We start from the raw sequence: 27,243 nt of genomic DNA, 5'->3' as shown, positions 1-27,243 counted from the left end.
CGCAAACATTATATATGTATAGAAAGTAGATCTGCATGTAAAGACTTGCCTGATTGAGGAAGCTGAACTTCTGTATTATGGTTTAAAGTTAACATCTCATGGTTTAAAATGCTATGGCTGCTCCTGAGTAGATCTTATGGACATGGTTACACTGGAATAACGTTCTTCCCTGTTTAGTCTGCTATGTTAAAAAAGGCCACTGGCCTGCTGGGGCTCAAATCCACTCTTGTCTGACTTAAAACCAGGGCAGGGGAAAGAAGTGGGTTGTTGTGATGCTGCAGCCTGGGCTTTTAGTCCCTGTTTGACCTGTACAGCCATTCCTCAAATGCAGCCCATTATGTGCTTGCTGGTGATTACGTAGTGCTGTCTCTGCTGCCAAAGCAGAGTGTGAGATGGACTTCAGTTCAAAAAGGCAAAGTACATCCTGCAAGAAAAATCTTCAAATTATTCTCCCAGCATCACTCTGCTTTATGGACTATCAGGAACTATTCCACTGCTGCTGTGTAATAAAGGATGGAGGAGAGGTCTCAGTCTTGTTTCCTGCAGCATGTCACATTACAGGAAAGCCACCTCCATTTTTACCAAGGACACTTCTCCGTGAGCTTCTGCACAAGCATTTGTTCATTTTTCAGTGAGCTTTCACAAGGAGTTGCTTTCTATGAGGCAGAACTAAGTTCTCAGTGAACGTTCCTTGTAACAGTGAATGAAATCCTCTGGGCACTACATTTGAGGGAACTTTGGATTTATCCAGATTTCTTTCCCTTCTTGTGATCATGAACAGAACAGGGTGCTTTGTCATGATGGAGCTCACAGTCCTTCACCTGATGCAGACAGAAGATGACATGTGATACACATTCATGTTTATCGTTCTTATTTCTGTAGCAAGTGCCAGCTGCTGGTGTGGAGTTCTGTAGCCCAAAGAGGATCGCTCCTCTGGCAGTCTTACACCACAATAACGCATGTGGCTCAGACTGTGGAGGGTAAAATGAGACTTATGCAGTCCAGCATCTGATATTGGAAAGGAAATACTGTGAGGAAAAGGCCCCCCAGCCCCCTATCTTTGCCGTTTCTTTAAGCAGGAACTTTACACTGAGGATTTCTGTGGTCCTGGCTGAGCTGAGTGATTTAAAGTCTCTTCCACAGTGTATGGAAAGACCAAATCTTTGCCATGGCTGTCAGGTGCAAAACCAAAAAAGAGAGAATTAAGCACCTGGAAATCAGTCCACACAGGATTTATCCTGTTGCAGTGAGCTAACAAGCTTTGTACTCTTTCTGACTCAGCAACAGACAAGATTTAAATCTGCCCTGAAAAACCAAATGATTTCCTATTTATAAAACAGTTTTTGCCAAGGGTTTGCAGCCTGTTTCTTTAGGGTTTTTTTTGTTTGTTTGTTTTCCACAATTGCTGTGTGCCTGTCATTTCCTGCAACTTTGGTTAGATGTACAGGCATGTGGTGTTACTGATAAATGGACAATAGAATTATGCAGAAGTATCTCATTAAGTGAAGCCCATTGTTCCATTCAAGTATGTCAAGCCCTGTCCCATCTGCTCTTCTTCAGAGTGCTAAAAATCTCTCCCACCTGGTTCTTTCTAAAGTTGCTGAGGGCTCTGTGAACTCCCAATGTGGTCACGCAGTCTTCAAGGTGCTGAGCATGTTTTGGAATGAGATGCCTTCTTTCTGCAAGTGCTTCTTGCTGCTGAGCCACAAGCATTGTGTTGTTGCAGCAAGCAGCAGGGAAGATGGTGATGGATATCCATTCTGCAAGGAAATTAGTGTGCAGAGAGCAGCTGATCCTCACAGGAAAGCACAAAGAAGTGCCTTGTGCCCTATCTGCAAAGAAATGAGCAATAGCAGTAAATCATCCCAATCCTAGCTAAGTACCATTGGGGTTGGTACTGTGCTTGTAAAACGCTTTTGGATTAGCATTCGCTCTCCTGAGGCAGTAGCAGCACCGTGTACAGATCTGGACAGCCACACTGGCTGTGCCCACTCACTGCTGGGTGCTGCAGAGCTCATGCGTGGACAGAGCGGCCCCACAACCCATGATGCGACCCAGTGGTTAGAAGGAGCTCATCTGTCTCATGACTATTCCTCCTGGGACGTCCAGCCACACAAGGGGCCTGTGCCTCTCCTAGCTGCTAAAAGCTTTGCTTCCATACTGCTGTCCTCTGCCACAGACCTGATTTGTAAACCTAAGAGGACATCACCAAACCCCACACGTGTCAGTTCTTTGCCTTATTGTGTGAGCCACGTTTCTTGATTCTGCTTTGCCTGTGGTACAAGGCATCACCTGCTGGGAGAGAGCAAAGTCCAGTATTCCCTGACAAAATCCCTGGGCAGACCAGACCTGAAGAGAAAAGGCAGTTAATAACAAGAAGAAAATAGGCTTTTGAACATCTCCTGTTGTCCAGGGCATAAGTCTGGAGGCAAATGCTGCTCTAGCACCAACAGACATACCAAATCCATCCATTAGCTTTAGAGGTGAAAACTTTGAGTATTCTAACTTTCTGTGGCCCATGCAAGGAAGCACTCTGCTCATCTTAGGGGAGATATAAGTGTATAAACAGATCACCAGGAATTCTTTTTATGGGTCATACAGGGGCAGACCCAGGTACCACATGGAAATGCATTGTCACCAACCACGTGGCAAACCTGGTTGTGATCCCAGAAGGGCACAATTAACAGGATGTTCAACTTTTTTAACCTCCATCATCCAGACATGCTGATGTTAAAATTGAAATTACTTTTAGAACACAATTGCTTTCATCTTTCTACAGTTTTCAGGACTCTATCATAAAGTAGTCAGGTTTACTTCCTCTTTTACAGTGTGTCTCTCACGCCATTTAACGCAGTATGTAAATGCTTTTTCTCTCCCACAGCTCCAGAAAATTATTTATATTTTATTTATAAAATCATTTACTTTTTGTTTCTGGTCTTTATTTTCCTATTATATTTTGATTAATAAATAAATAAATCAAGGAAACTTTTCACATGCATCTCTGGATTCAGTGCAGATGAGCCCCAAAATGTGTGGGGTTACCAGGAGTGCTCTGTTAAGGAAATGTACTGAAGAGGTGAACCAGAGAGAAGCTGGCCTGCATCAATCTGGTAATAGTAAATATCAGATACTGCAGCACAAGTATCCTTTCATGGAGCAAGATTGGGGCCCGAGAAGGGAAATCAGAAAATGAGAAAAATCAAGCAATTGCAGAGAAATTGAGATGTACCTTTCAGCCCATAAGACAAGGCAGCCGAAATGACTTCAAAGATGCCATCATCACACTGTATAGTAAGGGAATCTCTGTAATTTAACTGCTCAAGCTGTTTGAGTGGTAGTGTATCACAGGAGCAAACTGTGTTTCTATAGGCTTCCAGAGAAACGTAATGAAGTTTCTCCTTTTCCTTACTGTCTTCTGCACTCAGACTGAGGCGCAGTCAGAGGTTTGGGTTTTCTTGGATCAGCCTGCTGGAGCTGTACCACTTGTCCTCTGGAAAGTGGGCATTTTCTCTAGCTGGACTCCAGCCAGTGCATTGCCACCCACTGAACACATGTCATTTGTATTCGGTGATAAAATGCCATAAGCTGAAGTTTATTTAGCAGAGTCATTCCTCTTGATCTGAGATCTATGTCAGCAAGGAAAAAGAAGATGTGAAGTTTCATGCTCAGGATGTTATCAAATACTTGTAAAACTTGCAAAGTAGCAGAAGGACTCACTGATTTTCTACCCCCAAGTGCCAGGTAAAGGTTTTTAAGTTCTTTTTGCCAGTTAACAAGTGGCAAAGCAAGAAAAGAATCCCATACATGACTCTGTGCTGAAGAGCTGGCACTGGGTGTGCGTGCAACACCCGCTTTCTGTTACTTGTGGTAGAGAGAAGGCACTGAATACGATGGGAGATTGGGTCTTGCCAAATCAGTTAGACAACTCAGTGCTATCATTTCAAGGAATCTGAAAGCCAAAAATTGGCAAGACAGTGTAGACCATTTGGCAAATAGGATGTCATTCTTGGAGCACAAGTCTGTAATTATGTCCTGTGTCCTTCAGAGAAGAGATGCCAAAGTTCCAGCCTGAGCAGGTGGCCTGTAGCTGAGTAGAGCAAAACAACGTAGAATACTGACTGTGAGTTAACAACAAAACCAATATCTGAGCCCTGATAAAAATCCCAGAATTAAGAAATGCAGATGTGGGTGCGGGGGCTATATACTGCCTAGATGAGAAAGCCATCTGTCATGATGGGTGGAATTGTATCTCGGGTGGGGGGAAACACTGTCGATCCTACAGTGCGCACTTACAGAGTATATAGGGTTAAAAATGACAAAGGGAGCAGATTCCGCATTAAGAAGGCTTGCTGGTATAAAAGGTCAGCACAGTGCCTTAGAAAGAGTACAGTGGAGCAGAGTGCTTTGGGAGTTTTATTTATTGGCATCTTTACAATTTCCAAGCTATTTTTTAGCCCAGAATGTCCCATCATCCATGCCTAGCATTTCATCATCCTGTGGTGATTTATCATATCAATCTGTTGAGAGATTTATTGTCTGGTCCTTTCGGAGGATAATTGTATCCATTTCCAATAATTAAATTTCTCAATTCTGGCCATTGTACTTGGAGAGGCTGATTCAGTGTGGAATTTTGGCTCATAATGAAGCATAAGGGAAACTCTTGCAACTAGGATCTCTGAATACAAGAGGGAATAAATTACCAACTGAGGTGCTTGTCTTCAGAGTGCAGTGCGTGTTCTGTTGATTTCCTATGGGTGTGTTCTTTTCACGTTCAGTACTTTTTGCTGTGTTTAATAAGTCTCTCAGACTTACAGCCACTGTTGTTTGCCTTTCAATTTAAGGACTTTTTTACCCAGCAGTTCTCACATGAGACTTGTTGGTAACGCTATTGTTTTTCCTCATGTGTGTTATATACTGTGAATGAAGGTCTCTCTGAGAGGCCAGAAACAATTCCTTAGTCTATATCCCATGCACTGAAAATTTCTCCTCCAACTTTCTAAAGCAGGGAATGAAATAATGAAGCCTGGCTGAAAACCTACAGTCATTTCTATAGAAACGTTCTTCCAGTGTTTATTCACTCACTGCTGCTAAACACGGCCCCATTGTAACAGTCCTCTGCTCTTTTGTGTGCAGCTTCACCTCCTGTGTCTGGCTGGCTGTTCCTCCTTTCCTTTACTCTATCAGGAGCCAGGTTGAGCAGTGAGAAGGCTGGTTCAAAATTCTTGCGCCAACAGTGCTCCAAAGTGCCTCCCTGCTACAGTGCCCTTATAGCACACACCGTGTCCTGCTCAGTGGAGTCTCCATGTCACATTTCTGTGACCTTCTGTTGATCTTGGCATCTCTAAGGCAACTCTGAACACGTTTACCTGTCAGGTCAATACAGCTGGCTGCAGTGCAGGGCTGTGAACTGGTGATTTCTTCTGGGTGTGATATTTTCTCACTTCATTAATTTATTTCGTCAAATTTAAGCTCTGAATGTTGGATTTTGCTTGTAGTTTGTGTCTGACACCACCTTCTTCGTTAGCAATAGCAGGGCAGTTTAGGAGGTGCTGGTCAAGCCTAGACTATTTCTGGAACTGATTTGCATGGTGCAAATTCCCTGCAGTCTTTTGGTATAAAGTAGTATTTCTGACTCAACAAAAGGTCACAGACAAAAGCAGAACTGGACATTTAAATACATAATGCTCACTGCTTTTACCACTGTTGATTCATAGACAGTAGAGTTGTTTGCTTGACAGGAAATATTAAAATGTGATTGAATGAAACACTGCCACTGTTTGTCACTTCAGCTTTGTGTAAGTGCACACTTGTGTTAATGTTGAGATCATTGTGGTTTTTTCCTGTCAGAAGATACAGGTTGCCTTAGCTCATGAGCTCAGTGGCGTGTGGTTCTTTGGCACGTGTATGGCCCTCGTGCACCAGACCTAGTCGAAGCCTGGGAAGCAGAGGGCAGGAAGCTTGGGAGATTAGATGAGGGAATGAGCCCTGTGCCTCAGATAAAACTGTATACAAGGTCTGCCTCTGAAAATCAAATGGGACCCCTGGTTTGTGTTTCGTCAAAAATATTACCACCTTCCCACTCAACACAGAGGAATGCCTACCTTTGCTGAAAGATAGGTAAAGATGTAGGAGTAAGCAGAACTTCAAAGAAATCACAGAAGACCGATCACTGCCTCACTGAGCAAGCAATGCCAGCAAGGCAGTGTCAGCACACCAGGAGGCCTGCTCAGTACAGAAAGGTTGGACACCTACTGATTCAGTCACTGAGGTAGGCAGGGAGAAGATGGAGAGGGATGTGAGAAGACTAACAGCTCAGGCAGAAGTGTGACAGGGTGAGGAGAGCCCCTGCTGTGCTGCTCACAGTGTGAGTTGCCCAGGCTCCAGAGTGCAGAATAATGGCATAGTCTTAGAAGACTAAGGCATATGTAGAGGACATTCAGCCTCCACTGAACAAACTTTTCCATTTTAAACTGTGTGCATATGTTCAGTAGGTGGATATTTAGGGAACTCTGTTCCCTCAGCATTACAGTGTCTTTTTTCACCTAAGTGACTAATTTTTTTTTGCCCTTCTCTTTTAGATCTCAGATCTGATACGACAAAGCACAAAGGAGTCCCCACTCTGGGAGTTCCTCAGCCTGGGGTATGCACTCATGCTCTGCCCGTTTGTCGTTGTCCTAGGAGGGATGTTTTTCCTGGCCACAGCTCTCTTCTTCCTAAGTGACCGAGCCAAAGCTGAACAACAGTGAGTAACCTGGCAATTGCAAATGGGGAGGTACCAAAGCCTGTATTCTTTCTTGAATATTATGCTTGTTCTCTTTCCTTGGGCCTTGGTCCTTCCAGGTAAAGGATGTTGAGTTGTATGCGAAGAACCTCAGCTCAGCAAAGTGCATGAGGCTGCACGAATCACAGGGGCTTGTGTCTTGCTGGCTGGGCATCCTTTACATGCTTCTGCTCTGGTGGATCTCAGTTACTGGCCTTGTGGCCTTGAGGGGAGCACAGTACTTGAGATCACTGATCCCTTTTACCCTTGCGTGAGCATGCACAAGCCAGTCCATCTGTGGTGAGGGGTTGCTGTGTGCTGGCACCTGTAAGATGCTAGGTGAAGAGCAAGAGATACCTCACAGAGCTTGGTGGTCAACTTTGAACCCACAGTCCCATCTCAGACCCTTGTACCCTGCTCACTACCTCCAGTACACCTGAACAGCAGAGAAGGAAGAAAGCTGTGTATGCGGGGACATAAGTGCTCAAGGCTCGCTGTATTGATAGTATTTCCCAGTCCCTTATTGCAGCATGTAAAAAAAAAGCTACTGTTTTTCAGTAATGAAACCGATTCGGACCACCTCACGGTTGGCAACTACAGTAATTCAGAAGACGCTTCCACATGACATACACACTCCTGGGGTTAGTCTCTTTCTCATAATTGTTGAACAATAGAGTATCTATGTATAATTTCATGCTGAATCTGCTGGCAGTTGTTAGTTTGGTGTTGACTGGAAGTTGCCTTTGCCTTGCTCCCACTGGGAGGAGGAGGAGGTATCGTTCTTGTGATGTGGCTCTTGGAGGCATTTGCACTGATTCAAGAACAACAGTGTAGATGTGCTCTTGTGATGACAGTGCTGCATCAGACATCCACATCCATGTGAACTTTGCGTGGCTAAGCTTTGCCTGTGTAAATCTCACCATGCAGGTGTTGTACTGGATTGATGACAGAAAACCGTAATGTTGATATGTTAGCAGCCTATGGTAGTTCTGCAGACAAAGGGAGCAGGGTTTGTGTTGCTGTACATTGAAGAGAGTGGCCCTGGCATGTCATTGTCACTAGATATGATACAGCTACAAGGAAAAAAAGATGTTTGGAGTTAATGTGTATGTAAACGGTTTGGGTGATATTCTCTGGTTCACACTGTCATCTCCATTGGATGCAGGAGATTTGGAAACTGTCACAGAGGGTGCTTGTGTCCCTCTAGGAGCAGTCCCACCTTCCTTTTACTAACACATGCAAGTACCAGAGAAAGGAAAGTTTTTCCACTTCCTAGTGACCATAACTATCTATTCCACCTGTAGTAAAGAGTTGAAGCATGCTGCAGAAAACAAGATCTCATCTGTGTATCTGGTAAGGAGGTTAAGTCTTGCACAGTTGAACTTCAGCATGGCTTCGTGGATGTGTTCCTGGTTTGCTATCATCTGCATTTAAGGGCTTTAATTGAAGTTAGATGTTAGAAAGAACTGCTTATGAGAAAGAAGAGATAAGTGGTACAGCAGATTGTCCGGAGAAAACATGAAACTTGTTTGAGTTCCTGACAGCCTCCCATGCCTGTGGAGCCAGGAGGATGGCAGCTCTCCGGCTGCCTTCCAGCCCCACTCCTGTAATGGCACAAATGAGCTGTATATGCAAGTTTATGTAACAATCCCTCGGGGACATGGCAAGATGAACAGAAGTTTCTAGGTGCTCAAGGTGACTTATTTTTGCTGCAGCAGGGGTCCAAAAGTTTGATTTGTTGATAGAGTAGTAAGTAGCAGAGAGATCATGTTCCACAGTTCTCCTTTTTCCTACACAAATGTGTTCACTTCTGCCTATTGCTGTAGACAGTCTGAGCAGATTTGGTTATGGCAAAATCATACCAGATTTCCCACCAGTTACTGGTCCAAGGAGTGAAGAAGCTTTCATATTCAGGCTTCAGACTTTTTTTTTGTTCCACTCTCTACATCTTTCAGTTGCCCTATCTGATTCACACTCATTTATGAATTTCGTATTACTCATTTACTGATCCTACGTGTGCTGTAGCAAGTTGTCTCAGATACAGAGGAAGAACAGTTGTCATAAATAATGGCTAACAAAATGATTTCTCTCTGCTGCACTCTTTCTAGATATGCCCACTCCCATGTTAAAAATACTCTGTCATCTTACCATCAGATTCCTGGAGAGTGCAGCTTAACTCAAGTTTGATGCACTGCTGAACAGTAAGGCAGTGTCCTTAAAAAGGTTGGCAACTGCTGAGTAAGGCTTCTGCCCATGCCATGTGTGGTGGGATCTGTGCTGTTGACTGGATCCCGTCAGCCACTGCTGACAGGTTCTGTGTCTCCATGGAAGAATTCATGGGGGAGGATTTGTTATTAGCTGCGTGCTTGCCTGGGAGAGAAAAGACAACTGGCTGGCTTGCTATTAGCAGCTCATAGCTCCATGCTGGATCTAAACCCAGCGTCCAGTTCCCACCTATCTGACAGGCCATCTGTACTTGGCTCCACACACCTTTGGCGAGGATTGCTCTCTGCCTGGCCAATCCTCTCTCATATCCTACCTATTACTCACTGGATATGGGGGAATTTCTTCTTCAAGATGCCTTATTTTCTCTCTGCAGTCAGTCGTGCTGCTCAGACGACAGGACTTGGAAATGTGCTTTGCCAAAAGAAATCAATTAACCTGCAGGAATCACAAACACTGGTGTCACATGCCAGAGATGAAACTCATTCATCACCAGTAGGGTCAGGGCACACAGGCCAGATGTCACAGACCTGTCTAATGAACTAATGTGGAAGCAAAGAAGTGTAACACAGCTCTCTGCAGCCTTGCTCTGCCTATGGAAATTAAGCTTTCTGTGCTTTATTTCATTGCTTCTATGAAAAGTAGTTTAGATTTTTTTTCCATTTGTTTCTTCCTTTGTGTAGTGGTCTCTGGGTGTTTGCTTTGAGATAATTTCTTCTTCCAGGCAGGAGAGCATACCAGCATAGCAACCCCACTTTCCTGTAAAGCTTTTTCCAGTTTCCACCACACTTCCTTTCAAAAACAGAATTTCCAGGCTTTCAGTGCCTAATGATGTTTTTACACTACTTTTGTCATTGCCACAATTCTTGGCATATTTTGAGCATTACTTTTTTAGCACAGGAATCCCAGTCAACAAGGATGCTCCTCTCACAAAAACACTCAGAAAAAAATTTCTTTGAACAGGAACTCTTCTTAAAAAATCCTGATTCTTTTACAGTGATTTTCATACTGTCTTAGGAGCCTGACAGCTTCAAGAGGCTTCTAGTCAGTTCAGGATTAGCAGAGAACACAATACAGTACTTCACTCCGTAATATAATCCAATCATTTTTGGTGCAATTTTAAAAACACAAATTTACCCCCACCCTTGTAAAGCGATAAGAGAGAGAAAATGGTTAGAGGACAGTCTCTGTAATAGCTCTTATACACTAATAATGATAGATGTACAAATTCTTTTTGAAACCACTCAACTACAACCACTTGCCTGCAGTGTTAGTCCTTTCCAGTGCTGGAGTACTATGGTGAAGGGTTCAAGCCATGATGTTTTCTTGCCAAACATGACTACATTTGCAGTATTTGTGACATCCAAGTTAAAGCTGGAGATGCCCTGGAAGACAATACATAACAAATAGAGCATCTTGCCAAGGCAGAGCCCTACATAAACCATTCAGCAGTCTGATTACCTCCCTGTTATTCCCCAGCTTCATCACTGGTATCTGTGCAGCTTTGGCAGGTTATCAGCCAGAAAGCCACTTCCAGAGGAGCACTTGGGGTACACATGTGTTGGAAGTAAAAGCTCAGCCCTGCTTAGAATTGCATCTGCAGTCTGTCTGTCCTTCCCATTGCTTATAATGTAGGTAACCTGAAAAAGACAGAGATTTGCTGTAGAGTTGCAGAAGAAATGCATGCAGTAGTACTTACTAGAAACAGTGGCTTCACTATTAACTAGGAAAAAATTTGCTCTTTTCATTAAAAAATGTGAAGAAGTCCTTTCCCCAAGCTCCGACAAGTTTCAGGTGCCAGGGCATATAAATCACAGTGATGTAATTATCATGTAGCAGCCAACATGAGTGCTGAGCCTTTGGAGTTTTGCTGTGCAATGATTCTCTGTTTCTGCACAGGCACAGACCAGTGGGACCCCTGATGCCCTGCAGCAGGCACAAGTGATTCTGTGATCCAGGGTCTTGTCTCCCTCAATGACCACATCCAGTTGTTTCTGGGGAAAACCCAAATTCACCTCTGCTTTTCCTTCAAAGCACCACTCTGTTCAGGTGTAGAATAGTATACCCCCCAGATGATTCTTTTCTGTATCAATTTCTGTTTAATCACAGATTCTGTACCTGGAGGTGTGAGATTTTCTATTCCTTCCTGTGCCCACCCAGAGGTACAGCTGGATATCGAAGTTTTATAACTTTTCCATCCCTCTCTGCATCCTGCCTGATACGTGCTGCATATTTCTGCCAAAGATACAGCAATGCAGATCAGGCAGCAGGATGCAACTGCAGTGTTTATCCCTGGCACCGATACAAACAGGAATAAATAGCTGCATTGATGCAGCTGGTCAGAACAAAAGAATTTAGGCATTTAACTAGCTGCCAGCCATCACTTTAGAGAGATCTGAAAGCAGAAATGTTTTACCTGATTGTTGCTTACATGACTAGGAAAGATTCAGGCTACTTGTACTGCTCTAGTGAGTTTTTCTTCTTTTTTAAAATTAAACATTCCATTAAAAAAAAAGTTAACACCTTTGATCAGATGTGGAAACTCTAGCCGAGTTGCAGTGGTAATTAACATTTCATTTTAATAGTGGTGGATAAATCACTGAAAAGAAAAACTAACTGCAGACCAGATAGTGCAAGACACAAAAAGAACAATTCCTAGTCCGTGCACCTTTTCTGCTGTCTTAAACACAGCAAATCTGAAAATTACATTACAGGAAAAATGAGAATAATCCATTTTCAGACTGTCTTCTCCCTCACATCAGGTTTATTTTTAGCCTTTTCTAGAACTAGATATAAAATGGTCTCCCAGTTCTCCTATTGCAGCAATTTGAAAGTGTCTGACCTTATTTTTGCTTTGCAGATTCTATTATGTGGGGCAGAGGAAGGACTCACAGCGTTGCCAACCTTCTTTTTCTCTGATTTTTGTGTGGCAGCAGTTAGAGACAGAAAGGAACCTGTGAAATAACCTCATGTTGTCAGCACAGCAGAGAGACCCCTCCATTAATAGTGTAACAGGTACAGCTGGTGTGCTAGACTGGTGCACAGCGTGTTCCATGCTGGTCATCTGCATTACTAAGACAAGTATGCTCTCCATGAAATATTTTAAAATTCTCTGCAAGGTTATCGTGTTTGAAGAAGCTGGACAGAATGCTTTTTTAGCCCAGGTAAAATGCCCTTAGCCTTCTGAAGATGGGTTATATGGAAACATGGGTTTAAGAATATGAAGAGGCGGTGAAAATATAAGTATTTTTTTTACTGGTGGAAAAAGCAGCTTTAAAGCTGTGTTTTTTCCTCCCATTTACTAGCCATGTTTGTAAATCTGTAGATGGAGCTAGCAGATACAAGTAATGGCTTGGGACTGGCCGAATTTTAAATGCTGATTTGCTTTCTTCAGCTGAGAAATGCTGGTTTCGTGCAGATGGAAAATATGGTCTCATAAAAAAATTTCTGCTTTGTTTGCTTTAGGCAGCCTGCAGGTTGTGTCGGAAGGTGTCAAGGGTCAGTTTGGTTGTTCACAGACATGTTGAGCTGAATTGTAGTCCTTATGCAAAATGTTCACAGCATTTGAAATACGCTGTTGAAGTTAATTGTTGGCAGCAGGAGCTGTGCTTAAGTAGAGGCAGAAGGATGGAGCCAGCTGGTGTTGGCATAGCTCTTGCTAAGTACGAGCTGTGGCAGAGGCTGCAGGCAGAACTTAGGGCTTCTCCAAGCCCATCAATTCCTCACATACACTGTCCTTTAGAGGTTAATCTCCTTTGCCATGGAGAAAGCAAAACAGCATTCCTAGACTATTGCTAGCTACTTCTGTGCTGTTCTGCAGCAAAAAGACTCTTTTTCTAAAATACTCTTTGCTAAGAGTATCACATCAAGAACTAATTTGAGTCCTGCCACTGCCTTGGTTACTGAATCTCTGCTGTGACTTTCAGGAAGTAAATGCTGTCCCTAAAATGCACATCAACTGTAAAACAAGATTAAAAGCTCTTGCCCACAAGGTGTAAGGGGACTTAAACCATATGCTCACCATTGATGCAGTATGTTGCACTGTCATTGCAAAGGGCAGTTCTTGGCATGCAAGGACTTCAGCACACAGGAAGGTATTTTAAATTCCTGCTAAGACAATTTCTTTGCTAAGGCTTCCTTGGCACAGGTATGAAATCTGATGGGATCTCATGCAGGTGACTGGAGCACCTGAACAGAAGGCAGTCTTCCAAGCCACAAACCCTTTCCAATGCAGGGAAGTGGAACAAGTAATAAACACCACAGCCTTGCCAGTCTGCTTCTTGCAGACTGTCACAGTCACAGAACAGATTATAAAGGTATTGACTTCTATCAACAGTAGATGACCTCTTCATGTGGATAACTGCATGCTCATACTCAAGGCAACAGTGTTAATAGTAGATTAATGTACACTTAGCATGAAGGAAGTCAGTGGACTTGTGCACTCTGAATCTGGACCGGAGGAGTTTGGCAGGGCAGAATTTCAGCAAGCTGTGACTGTATGTGTGTTAGAGCAGTTTAATTGTGGCTGGGGCCTTGATCTGAATGATATCTGTTAGTGAAACAGGGACAAAACTGTTGGCTTATTAATTCCAGTACTTCCAGAAAGAGCGTCTTACATACTCTGGCTTAGTCGTCGTTGCTGCCAGGCCACTATCATGTGCCAGAAAGGGCTTGCCCAGACTGTTATGCAGGGTAAAACAGGACAGTTTCCCATACCTGGTAGCTCAGATATTGCTGAAAAGAGCTGTATTATGAGGTAGCTATTCTGAGGGTAAGAAATATGTTTCTAATTGGTTGGCACCAGGAAGTTGTACAGGATTTTTTTTTAATTGAATTACATCATACCTGCTTTTGCACGTCATAGTATACCCTTTCCTCTTTGATCATACCAAGAAAAGATCAAGACCCTCCACTTCTTTCCTCCATTATTTCAGTGCACGAGAGTATGATGTTATCCACATCTTCCATGGCTCTAGAAAACAGATCATCTTAACTCTGAGCCCATCGTTATCCAGCAGAATTATGTAGACAGGGACAGAACAAGCCCAGTGTTCTGAGGGCCTCAGAGAGCTGCATCCTCCGTAGCTTCAGGAGTCCACATGAGCATCCCACTGCAGAGCAGTAAGGCAGACTTCACTGCCATCCAAGTCTTCAGTTCCTACTGAATGCCATTAACCGATCATCTTCAGATCTCTTCTGTTGCAGCTGCCTGGAAAAGAGAAGGAAAGGTTATTAATTTCTGACTTTCTGCCACTCTTCTCCTCTTAAGATGTGTGAAAGAGGGTAAATAGAAGCTGACCTATGTTTCTTCCTCTGGGGGCAAACATATAGTCAGCACCTGGATTAAGTGAACAGATGGAAAATAGTAACTGAGTCTGGGCAGCTTTGAGAGGCTGTACCAAACAGAGAGAAAAAATGTATTTGCTGTACACAATTATCATATTCTCTTCAGTAAACCCACTGATGTGAAGGGGAAAAGGGGATTTAAGCCAACTCATTTCTTTAGTGCAGCTGGCACAGCACCTGTCACCACCAGCACGGAGCTCCCGTCAGCGTCCCCAGAGAGCTCTGCTCAACACAGTCCGAGCCACCTCTTCTGGCTCCAGAGGGAAGGGCAGCTCTGTGCCAGCAGCTGCCAGGAGGGCTGCACACAGCCAAGTCTTCAGCTTTGAGCCTCGTTTGGAGGGCTTCAGACTGACACAAACCCCAAGCTTCCTCTCTGGCTATAAATGAGCGAAGCAGCCAGCAGAGCTCAATTGAACAGTGCTTTCCTACTCCAATGCAAGCTACTCCTACACCTGCTTCTTTGCTAATGAAAAGAGCAGTAAGCATAGCACTACAAAGCTGTAACAAACTGACCTCAGCTTCATCCAACAGACCCTTTTCCTGGAAGGCTGTGTGAACCTGTCACAGTGCATCAGGAAGCTCAGTGCATAGTCCTGTCCTTGTACCCCTCGCTGGGATCTTTCTAGCTTGACTTGTTATTACTTACCTTTCATGCATCTTTACTCCATCGTTTTCAGACACAGCATACTAGGATCCTTTTACTTCAAAGCACTGAGTTTCAGCAATAACGTATGTTGTTAATCTTGTGTCTTGGCCCAAAACCACTGACTTAACTATCAAAATAGATGAGTTAAAACAGGACATCCTGATTGGAAGCAATCCTTGATTGAGCTGTTCTTACTCTCTTGGAGCAGGGAAGTCCAGCTCCTTCCAATTGCTGGTGAGAACTGCAACCATCCTTTGTTACTTTGGACATTTTTGCACATTTATATCCTGCACTGCTTGATTAAAAAATGTGCAATGAAGGGTTTAAAGGGTACATACTTGAACCAGAGTCTCCACCCTGCTGATTTTGCACTTGGTAACGTGTCTGGCAAAAAGGCAATGCATTGTTGGGACCAGTAGGTTACCCAGCAAACGTGGTACACAGCCAAGCAGAGCGAGCACTTTGGTTTGGTTTCAGCAGTAAGCAAAATAAGACAAAGCAGATTATCCATGGTCTTCTTTGATTCATTTTCAGGGTCAGAAATCTTTTGCATGAAGACAGTGCCCACATGTGCATCCCTTCTGGCTTTGTGCATACTCTGTGCTTCCAATGGAGGTGTGACAAAGTCCCAGAGAAATACAGCGATAAATCCCTGTGTGATTAAATACTGGTGAGACAAGGCAGCAGTGTCTGTGTAGAGCCTGAATTATGTGATTTACATATGTGATTACATATGACCAGTGGTTATGTGTGTTTTTAACGAGGTGTTTCCTGGTCTTGTCACTTATCTGTTTGTTTGCTGGCAGGCCAAACTGCAAGCTGGGTTTGTGAGGGTGTTGACAGTGTGCAGACAGCAGTGGAAAATTTGAGTGGGATGGTCTGTAAATTTGTGTCCATTTCCTTTCTTTGTTTACTAAAATATTAATGTGTTTTGGCAATTGGCTTCAGCAGGAATTTACTTACCCTCCCTTCCGCTGAGGCCGCTGTCAATCTAGCTGCCCCTGTAGCCCCAACACTCTTGTCTACTGAATGAGCTCTTGTTAGTCAAATAATGAGCTATTTCCAGGCTAGAAGGACTTCACTGAAGCATTTTATTGTTGCTTGTAAAAATTAAGTGATGTTAAGTACAGTGGGCTGTAAAAATTAGGACGTTATTTCCTAATATGCCTCTCTGTTACAGAAACCAGAGCCTGACTTGTTCAGATAGCAAGAGAATGGGTTGTATGGAAATCCGTAGGATACCAGAATGTGTGTGGTGTTTTGGTTATGCCTCAAAAGCTTTATTTATATGAGCACAGCCTTCCTCTACAGTGCCCACATACAGTTCTTCTCAGCATCCTGTTACCTGCTTAAGTTTAAGCTCAGGGACAGAGATGATGAAGTCTTGGAGCTCCAACATTCAGTCAGATATATCTTACAGCAAGACAGTGGGAAATGTATTTCCCACCACTGCTCACAACTTCAGCCTAAATTGTTGGAACAGATAGAAATGAAAAGGGAAATTGTTTATTCTTGCTGACACAGGGTGAAGCACACATGGATGTGATGTGGGCAGCAAAGAATGGTTCAGAGTTGTGTCATGAACTGTTACAGCACAGTAAAGGTGTACAGCTACTGCAACCTGTAATTGCAGTCTGAATTGCTAACTGTCATCTCCAGTGTCAGCTGGGTAGGTGAGCAGCTACAATGAAAGGAACAGGGAATCTGGAAAATCATCTCTGCAGTTCCTGAAACTGAAACTAGAGCATAGCTGACCTGTAAAGGACTTGGCCACTCATCTGTTATCTTAAATGTGTTGTCTTTTTCTTAAGCAGTTCTGTCACTGGTTGAGGTGCTGTAAAATTAGATGCATTTTATGCAGCATAAATATGCAGCAGTTCTAGAGCATGTAGTTTAATATTAAACAGACAGTCATATAAATGCTTGAGAATTATAGGTGCTGTCACATTACATGGAAATAGTTAGATAGGATCTAGGAGAACTATTTGGGTTTGACAGGGGAGGAAATGATGGGGTTAGAAGGAGTCTGTCTCATTTTAACTACTGGAGAAGCACGTGAAAAGAAAAAAAAGAAAAAAAAAAAGTTGTGCAGTTTCTGTTCTTGAAAGGCAGTTTGGGAAAGTTTCCTCCCCCTCAGGAAATAACAGAGTGGTTCCCACCCCCCTTTCTTCAAGGAATGAAAACATTCACCATCTTGAGAAAACAATGCGGAGAAAATAGAACAATTTAGGAGCTAATGTTTAGTCAGCAGATATCCCCAGATCGGAAGCAACAGCCCAGTCAACGTGGGGTTATCATCATTAGAGAGACAAGGGGGTCATAAATGAGGATTTATATCCTGTTTAGTCTTGTTTTCTTAAGTCCATGCAAGACATTTTATCACCTAAGAGAATCTGAAATTTATTATTACCATTTTTGCTTAAAAAAATACATAAATGCAGAGCTGAGCAGCTGCCATTGTAAGCTGAGAAGCTGAGCTTCACTGAAATCAGGCTGTGTGCAAGTCAATGACCACTGACTACACTGCAGTGGTTTAGAAAGAATGAAAACTGCCCTGTCTGAAATTTTGGGAGTCTATTTCAGTTCTCTCTTCTGGCCACTTCCTATGTGATTCCTGAAAGCCAATTCTGTCCCCAGCAGGTTCTCAAAAGTCTTTTTGAGGGGTCTAATTTCCTGTGAAATCTTCAAAATGCATTTCAGGATTAGCCCCTCTAGGCCTCTGCTCCCATCTGTAAAGGAGAGATAAAGCAAAACTGAGAAATACTTGTTAAAATGCAAACGACTAGTAATTGTCCAGACTTGGGGATAACAGAAGTGCATAGGTGGGAGGTGGTTTTATTCTGTGGGAAGCTGAACTATAACACAAGAAGCAAAGTCTTGGGTGCATTTACAGTTCACCTCTCAGCAATGCAGGTGGGTTCTCTGTGCTGAAGTTATGTCAAAATGAACATTTTCTGTATGTGTTCTGAATCTTGGGCATTACTTTCAAACACAGTTCAGCATTCAAACATCCGTGTTAGTGTTTTCTGATGGCTTCAAAAATATCATAGTGTACATCCTACTTCTGAAGTACTGTCGCATTACGAGGTCATGTTTTATCTCTATGATATGTTCTGAAAATTAAAGCATGGTTAAAATCTCAACCTAGCACCATCCCTTTTCAGCAGTACCTTGGGTCAGGTACGACATCTCGGAGGGAGACAATGATGAGTTTTAACGAATCAGCATCTTCCAAAGGAAAGCGATGTCTCACTGTGATGTTCTTACCTGGTTGGACCTCTGGCAGAGATTCTGTCATCTTCCTTTCAGCCTCCCCAAGGTTTTCACTGATTTGGAAAGAAGTTGTGTTTTTGCTGTGATGGCAAAATCCTGCTGCAGTCTCTTAAGGTGTACAATACCATGGTTTTAAATTGTTATTTTAAGATAACAGCCAAGTGGTATGAGAAGACTCCAATTCTGTGCTCATTTATTCTCACATTGTCCAGGTATAGATAGAGTGCATTTGAGTTACAAACATGGTTACTTCAAGCCAGAACCTTAAGTGAGGTGGGGGTTATCCAGCACAGTTTCCACTGATGTCAACGACCAACCAAGATGAAAAGCAAGTCCCAAATGTATTACAGTTCAAGGGTGACTGATGTTATTACAGTCCACACAAGAGCCCTGCTGTGCTTAACACTATTAAAGGAGATTGTGCTTAGGGACAGGAACAGTCTAAGAAGGCATGAACAGTGTGGGAAAGAAGAGGTCATCTGCTGCAGCAGGAGACCTGGTGGCAGCTGCAGCTCAGAGCTGTTAACAAGGAAGGCTGCACTGTACAGGGCATGCAGTGCAACAGCAAGGACTGAGTCTAGGGGTAATCTTTGTGAACCTATTGCTGCTTTCTTCCTGGTCTCAACAGAGAAAACATGATCTGTTCCCCTCACTGCCCTCAGTAGCAGGAAGTGCAGAACAGCTTCTCCCTGGTGACACTGCAGTCCCCACGGACGCCATCAATCACTTGGGAGCAGTTGTCTGGAACAGCAGCAGGTCTTCGGGAGCTGAAAATGGGAAGACAGCTTTCTTTTTAATTTAACTTTTATCAGTGGTGACTGTTTACATTTATGCTGTCATGTCTGAAGGACACCATTCAAAAGCCATTGTATACTGTCTTGATACTGGCTTAGGGAAACAGTTGCTATGTTTGAATGCCTTTGGGGCCTTCCCAAATCCTTGTCAATTAGTGTCTTCATATTACTTGGCATGTTCCAGCAGTTGTCAGAACTGCTATCACCACTGTGAAAGGGTTTCAGCTTTATACTATAGTGCAGGACAGTTATTAACATCCTGTCTCTTTATAAGCCATTAAGAAACAGGCACCTGAATTTAACAGGCTGGTATGTTGTTAAGAAGTTTATTTCTTAGCTAAGTGCAGCTCTCTCATGTCACATCTTTCCTCTCCCATAGGGTGAACCAACTTGTGATGCCACCAGCCTCTGTGAAAGTCTGAGATGGTGAGTGACCCAAACTAGTTTTCAAGCTACAAGCTACCCATCAGCTCGTTTCTTTTTGTATCAGTTGGAAAGAGGTTAATCTTACACAGTCATGATCTGATACCAAATCAGAGCAAATCAAGAATAGGAAAACCAGGGGTCAACTCAAGTGCCCTTGTTGGTTGCACTGAGTGACTTCCAGAAGCCTTGTGCTTTTCCTTTTTAAGCAGAAAAGGACATGCAACCCCTATCACCCTGAGGAACACTAAAGTGGTCGTCCAAAGTCAGAATTTGGGCTTTGCCTGAATGTGTCTTGCACTCATAAAACCTCCTGCTGCTTTGCTCATGGTCTAAAATTTGCTCACTGCCACATGACCATTCCTAGCACATTCCAAATCCAAATTTCTCTTGAAAAATGCTTTCTTGAGCACAAAAACTTGTGTGCTGTTGCAAGGACCATCGCCACTGCGACCCTGAGGTCATGGCGGCAGGCCAGAGGAGTCCCACTTCCACTGCCCTCTCTTCTCCCCTTTGTTCATGCTGTTCTTATCACTCTCCAGCAGTCACAGCATTGCAGCTCAGAGCTGTGGCAGTTGATAAACACTTCCCAGTAATTTACTGCGGCCAAAATTAATTGAAACAAGTTTTTGAAGATATTTCTTTTCTATAAATTAAATGCATTAAAGACTAATCATAAAACCAGAGCTCAGTAATACACAATGGCATTCTGGGAAAACGATTCACTACCATCTCTAGTGTAGCAGATGCAGTTTCCACATAGGGGAGTATGTTTTGGCTAAGGATATAATAGAGTTGCCTGTACCTTGCAGTCTCTTTGCTGGATGTGTACTCACACGTTATCATTTTTCAGCAGCTTTTATACAACGTTTTAAAAAATCCTGAAGCCTCAAAAAATCAGAGTGTAACTATTACACGGTGCTGCTGAGACCCACCTTATAAAACTGAACACCTGCTTCTTGTGCACACCGAAGTTTTTCACTGTATTTTTTTTTCCTTCTTTTGGTCCAATTTTATACCATTTGAGAGAAACCAGGCCATCCTTATAGGGAATTTTTCCATAACCCTAGCAGTCACTAACTTTTAAGGTAAGGGACAATTTCCTGCCTAGCACAGAGCAAAGAGCCTCTCACAGGAAATCCTGCAGTGAGAGAACTGGTTATCCTTTCCATATAATCTAGGAAAGCTGCTGGCTGCTTAAATGGTCCACAGCATGCACAAGTGCTGTCTCACCAGCCAACAAACATGCTGATGTTGCTCTTTAAACAAATGTACACCAGCAGCACACTGGGAGGAAGGCTTTGTCTGTGCTACTCTGTTAGCAGCAAGACTGATAAGCAGAGCTATCACACGTACGTGTGTGCTGGACTGACCTTCCACCCCTGAGCTGGGCTCTCCAAAGAACAGCAGTTTTGGAAAAGAAACCTGAAGGTGAGAGGCAGTCCCTCAGTCCTTTGATGAACTGATGGGGTTAAAAGCAGTCTAGAAAAAAAAGTCAGCCCTCTTATCCTCTGAGCTATTAGAATCCACACCACAAACAGTTGTATCTATACAACTGATTTAAACAATTCTAGGCTGCTGCCCTAAGTACTACACGTAGGAGTCCAAACATGGGGCACGTTTTGCCTGGATCACAGCACTTTTGTGTTTCACAAAACCCACAGAACTACATTCATCCCAGACTGCTGTCTTCGCACCAGTCAAGCTGTGCTAGACTTCAAGTTGCACAGAGGCAAGACTCTTAGGCCTCATTCCTCCATGACAGTGGGGTGTATGTATTCACTGCTACCCATCAGCTCTCATTACTAGCTCACTAACCACCTTTTTCCTTGCTCGTAGTTAAAGGTGAAGGAAATCACGTGTGGACTCCTACTTCCAACAACAGTCTGAAGCTCAAAGCCCTTCCACACTGGAAAACAGTGGCTCCCTCAGCTCCACGCCGACCTGGAAGGGCTACATGGCAGCACCAAATCCACCATGCCACTCTAGCCTGCAGGGTCAGGCACCAGGAGATGAGCAGGGCAGCCTGGAACACAGTGCTTCTTGAGCATAAGGACATTATAGGTTCCTCTGAGCATCTAAAGCATCTCTTCACTGGATCCAAGTGAGTGACTGTAGATTGTGTATATGATTTTAGTTGTAGTCTATGAAGTCCACATTGTTACAGGACAACTTCTGTCCTATTGAATGCTGCTGTTCTGCCAGCACTCCCACACACAGAGACTGCACTAGTTGGGGAACTTTTCTGTACATCACTTTTTCTTTAACACTGAAGGCTTAATTTAGATTATTATTTTTTATTTAAATATGTCATAAGATGCTTTATCTGCTAAAGACATTAGATGACAGATATATATATATATTTAGATAAACAGTTTTTATTTAAACATTTGAAATCTGGAGCTGCCTGTGCAACCATACCAGACATGAATACGTCCACAACAATCCTCATCTCCGTGCCCTGGTGTCAGGCCCTAGAAGGGCACCACAGGAAGAGTTCCCGTGGATGGACAGAACTGGCACCTGAGGCTGAGCACTGGGACAGAGGAGAAAGCTGCACTGCACTGGGTGTGCTGGTGGTTGTTACAGAAAGGCCCCAAACTTTGGACAGAAATAACTAGGGGCTCCAGATTTCACTCAGTATACTAAATTCAGCCTTGCCTAGGAGGGTCACAGGTCTCTAAAATACCAAAATCCATCTGGCTGAGTTTCTTAAGCAAGGGCCTGGTAGTGCAATACTGCTGTGCCAGTGACGTCATGCTTTGTTTACATGCATATCATATTATGTGTATTGTCAGTGCTAATTCTCCCTCATCAGTATTTTCTGAGCAGGTGGCCAATACTCTGCAGTGCTGTTCCCTTTGGAACAATGGCGAGGTTCATGCACATTCATCTCCACACAGTCCCAGATTACACTTAGTGGGGTGCCACTTAATCATTTATCTTGAAGACACAAGACTCTTTTCTGAACTGTGTTAAAGAGTTTCAAATGCAGAAGAGTGTGGCTGTAAAGCAGTCAGAGCATCATTTCAGAAGAGTCTTGTTTCCTGCACTTGACCTCCACGTGCCAAATTTATACCATGCCAGCTCGATGCTGCAAAAGCAATGGGAAGGAAGGAGAGCACAGGTCCTGGAGAGAAAGTCAGGCTTCCAGAGAAAGGCCGTTGGTTCTCTGAACTCCCCGCTCCTTTTTTCTGTTTAGATGTCTCCCAGAGGTCAGGCTTTCCCCAGTTCAGCACACACCTTGGGTGCACCTCACTCTGTGCTCATGTTCAATAAGCAACTGTGGCTGAGCTTCCAGGAGGACTAAATCAGCAAAGGAAATGCAAAACCAGGACTGGATGTGAGTTACATCTCCCACTTGGCTGTTCCATAGGAGGGAGTGGTATTAAATCTGAGTTTTGTCTCTGATTCACTTCCAAGATGTGCTGTACAGCATGGTAGTAGAGATGGCTGGGAACTCCACCAAACTGCTCACTACTCCTGCACAGCCAGTGATACAAGGGTGACTCCTATAACAATATGAGCATTTCCTCTTCATCAGTCTTCATAGGAGTCTTCTGGAAAGGCTGTTCTGTCACCTAAAATGCTTCAACAGTGACTTCAGATTTGGCTAAACAATGGGAGCCAGAAACAATGTTTTGCTTCTCACCTCAAACCCCTATTTACATTAGCAGGGGAAATACTGACGCTCTAGAAGCCAAATACTTGGCTTTAAAGGCACATGAATTTCAGATTCCCAGTAAAAAATTCCTTGTTAAGCTGGTTAAAAAGAAACAAAAGGCAACTCAACAATTAGTCATTTCATTTCAGAGACCAAAGAAGATTAGCCATATTTCCTGAGTTGCTTTTCTGATAGGCTCTCTCTGTATTAGCATTTACCATCAACAAAATGAAGCATTCCTGCTTAAGTTCAGAGGTCAGGACTTGTCCTTAAACTTAATTCTCTGAAGGCAACAATGAAAAGGGAACAAAGTGTTTTGTAGTTCTGTCATCTCTCCTTGTTTGTGCCAAACCCAATCCTTGCTGGAAAAGCACAGCACTGTTACAGGAGACCAGTTTTATCTTCTGTGTATATGAAGGAAATTGCTGTGGATGAAGGAAAAAGGGATGTCAGCAAGCAAGGAAGTAAAAAGCAAGTCCTACATATAAATGGCTGGAAGCTGGAAGGTTGGATTTCTTGTTGAGTGTGTCTTGTTCTAGCTGTGTATTTGTACTCCTAACTGGAGTAACTGTTCAGTTAGAGCTCCCAGAAAAGTATTTGGTCTATTAGAGTGAAACCAGCTCACTTAGAACAAGAGTCTACAGGATTAATTCAACAAGAAGTACATCAAATCTGGGCATGAAACATCCATGTTATCAAAAAGAAACTGGACCTATGTTTCCATCCATGTCCCCTCCTCGGGAGGTAATGTAGTGTTCCCCATCCCAAGATGTAGGCCCATTTCTGCCAGTGTGCACGTTGAGGAAAATTCAGATGAATATATCTGCTTACATCAAAGCTAAATGGCAACTCTTACTAAAATTAGTATTTGTTTTTTAAAGAAAGGCTGTTAATTAGAAAAGATAATTGGTTTTTAATACTTTTAGTACCCACCTCAACAAATGAAGCAAGATTCCAGTCCATCACCTAAATAAATCATTGTTCAGATCATCATGTTATGTTTTAGACTCAGAACTTCAACATAAGATTAAATAGTCCCAATTAGAACAAAAATACTTTTGAAGCAAAATGACTTAGTGAGAATGTCTGAAAAGTAGCGTGTACAAAAAGCAGCATTTGAATGCATTTGAAACCACCGCCAAAAGGGAGCAAGCACTACTACTCACGTCCTCACATACATCTCCCTGGAAGAAGAGCTAAGAGAGAGGAAAAGCAGTCAGGTGCTCATCTGGTGCTGCTGCATCTCACCCCCCTCCTCGGGGCTCTGTCAGCTCCTTCCCCGATGCTGCCGCTGTTCCCACCTCTCTGTGAGGGTCCCCCACCCATTGTTTTGCTGCAAGGCTCCTTCTGACCTCCCTGTGCTCTCTGGGACCTGGAGTGTGAGGTGCAGCCTTACTGCATGCATCAGGGTCTGTGCCTGACCCCACAGGTGTTGGGTGTCCAGAAGGGATGGTCCAGGATGCCCTTTTTGATCATGACAGCTTTCTTCTGCTTCACTTCATGGATGGTATGTGAAGTTAAGTAAGCATTAACTCCCTCCACATCCAGTACTGCATTTGCACCAATGTACTCACTTTGAAGCAACTAGACTGCTTCTACACAGCAAGAGGAACAGAGGAAATGGGAACTGCACAGGGAGGCAAGAAAATTACCCAACAAGCAGCAAGCTGCCAAGCCAAGAAACCACACTGCCTCCTGCTGCTGTCACTCGGAGCTCGAATCTGAGTGGGGGAAACCCAGCAGCCTCTCACCTTTCACAGAGCTAGCTAGGAGAGAACCTCAGGGTGACAGAACCCCACAGAGTGAATGGGTGTACTCTGGAAAGCAGAGCTCCTCTCTGCACCTTCTGCCCTAATTGTTGTCTTCTCCATTTGCTTTACTCTTTGGGAAACCAGCGCTCACTATCACTTTTACCACGTGATGTATGGGAGTACACAGTATATTTTCTTGTTATACAAGGGAGGAGTATAAAATAGTTTTCTGATTTCTTTCAGAAGCAAATGACTATTTTATTTTTTAAGAGCAATTGATTGTGAATCTCAGAGTATAAAAAAGAGAAATATGCCAAATCTATAAATTTATGTAAATTAAGAAATAAAAGTATTTAAAACATACCTCTTGGCTGCCTTTCCTGTGTCACCACTTGATGATCTGGTTGCACACTCCTCTGGTTGCTCCCTGTAGGGCTGGTCCCTAGGATGAAGTTGCCCTCAGCTCCTTCCAGAAGCACTCTGACATGGGTTGCAATAAACCTACCCGAGCACCTGCCTGCCTGGGGCAGTGTTAGAAGCAACAACACAAGTGGGGTACAGAGAGAGCAGAGGGGTGGTGAGTGACAGCCCCCCTGAGCTAGCTGCCTAGATCCAACCCAGGGGCAGAACTGATGGGGAGTGAGTTGTTGGCAGAAAGAGGACCCTGCTCCATCCCCTTCCATGCCCTCACTGCACAGCAGTGTGTGTGAAAGCCCCAGCTGCTCTTGCTGACAGGGCTAGCATACTGGGAGCTGTGGATTTGAGAAGGCACATAGGAAGCAGGGCAGGAAATGATGCCCAAGGCACCAAGGCCACCGTTCTCCAGGGATCCTGCGTCAGCCACACCTGCCAGCTCCATGGTGGTAGATCAGTCCTAGTGCACTCTGCTGCAGCACTCCTGTCCTCCTGCCCCAGTCTGCACTGGCAGCACAAACAAGGCACATCTGCACCCATGTGTTTCCCATCAGCAGCTGTGGAAGAGCCCTCCACCTCCTGCAGTCCTCTGTAGCATCTCCCTCCTGCGCTCTTTTCCTTCAGCACAGTGCACGTGTCCGGGCTGGGAGGTCCTCCTGCAAGCAAAGGATTTGTCTGCCTAAAAAATCGACTCTGAGCACCGTTTGTCAGCACATCTCGAGGCTTTCAGCTTAACTGTACTGTGCAAATGATAAGCAAGATTTTACAAACGTTGATGTTCCTACAGCTAAGATCAGAAGCTCAGCAGCTTCAGTGTCCATCAGCCAACAACAGCTGACGTGCCCCTGCTGGTCTCTTCTTCTTGGAGCACAGACACACACGCGCACACCCACACCAGCTGGTGGTAGCAGGGACTGAACAAGGAGGACTTTGGCTAAAACGGCCTCACACAGCCCTGTCCTCCCAGCTCCACCTGCCTGGGACAGCTCAGTACCTCAGGGCCTGCAGCTGTTTTCTTGCATCTGGAAGAACCCTTGAGCTCTCCTCACTGCCAAAGTGCTTCCGAGCCCACTATGGCTGGAAAGAAAAGGCTTCACTGAAATCAAAGTGCAGCCTATCCTCTGACAGCCCTAAAGGTCCAGCAGCAAAGTGAAGCATTTGCAACTGTTAAAAGGCACAAAGAAGCACCGGTGAGACACGATTTGCCATGGTGGATTAGTGACTGCATTCTATAGACTGTGCATCAAAGCCAGACTACAATCAGGTAATTTAATTGGTGCTATAGTTGTTACCGAAGCGCAGCTCACACTGCCTCACAGCTTCGCTGTCCCTTTTCCCCTTGACTGCTGAGTGAAGGCTGGAGACCAAACACACACGTGAGCAGAGTGAGCAAGGAGGAAGGCAAAGTCAACCTCCCAGAAATGAGAGCCAGCACAGCTTCTGCTCTGTGCTGTCCTTCCCACTTCTTCCAACACTGCAGCCCGGTGCAGCACAGCTCCGGCTGTGAAGACCTGGGATGTCCTACTTAGAGAAATAAGGAATGAAATCATTAGTGAAGACACTTGAGTTTTGAAGCTCCTGCTCCCCTTCAGAGCATCTCCAAATCATTAAAGGTGGATGACCTGCTGGCCTCTTATATGCTGCATTTGCATAGTATTTGAAAAGTCATCACATCAGGACATCAGGGAGCACATCAGCATCCCTAAGCCGGGACTGAGGTTCCTACAAGGCAATGCAGCAGCTTGCCACCTTCCAGCAACAACTGGCAGCAGTTCCACAGGCTGCAGCAGCAGCAAAACCCCACAGTAACCTCCAGATTAATCGGTGGCTTGTGAGAAAAGCTCTGCCAACATGAGCCTGACCCTGACTTGCGCAGAACTGGTTGCTCTTTGAGGTGGGGAAACTGCAAGTGTGGGAGCACTGTGCAGAGATGCAAACAACAGCACTGA

The 27,243-nt window shown here is 44.0% G+C and overlaps 1 protein-coding gene across 1 annotated transcript in view; it reads left to right on the top strand.

Moving 5' to 3' along the window:
• SPNS2 (SPNS lysolipid transporter 2, sphingosine-1-phosphate) overlaps window positions 1–21,810 on the top strand; it is a 118,259-nt gene extending 96,449 nt beyond the window's left edge. Inside the window, exons 11-13 of the mRNA XM_065731752.1 lie at window positions 6,579–6,742; window positions 19,422–19,468; window positions 21,305–21,810. Coding sequence (XP_065587824.1) covers window positions 6,579–6,742; window positions 19,422–19,464 — 207 coding nt within the window. The 3' untranslated portion in view covers window positions 19,465–19,468; window positions 21,305–21,810. The remainder of the gene's footprint in view (window positions 1–6,578; window positions 6,743–19,421; window positions 19,469–21,304) is intronic.
• The last annotated feature ends 5,433 nt before the right edge of the window (window positions 21,811–27,243 follow it).

This window comes from Cyrtonyx montezumae, unplaced genomic scaffold, assembly GCF_038088225.1.
Source record: "Cyrtonyx montezumae isolate F1298 unplaced genomic scaffold, pur_monq_1.0 scaffold_15, whole genome shotgun sequence".
NCBI classification, from domain to species: domain Eukaryota; kingdom Metazoa; phylum Chordata; class Aves; order Galliformes; family Odontophoridae; genus Cyrtonyx; species Cyrtonyx montezumae.
The sequence above is the reverse complement of the archived record's forward strand: the minus strand, read 5'-3'. Positions and strand labels throughout refer to the sequence as shown.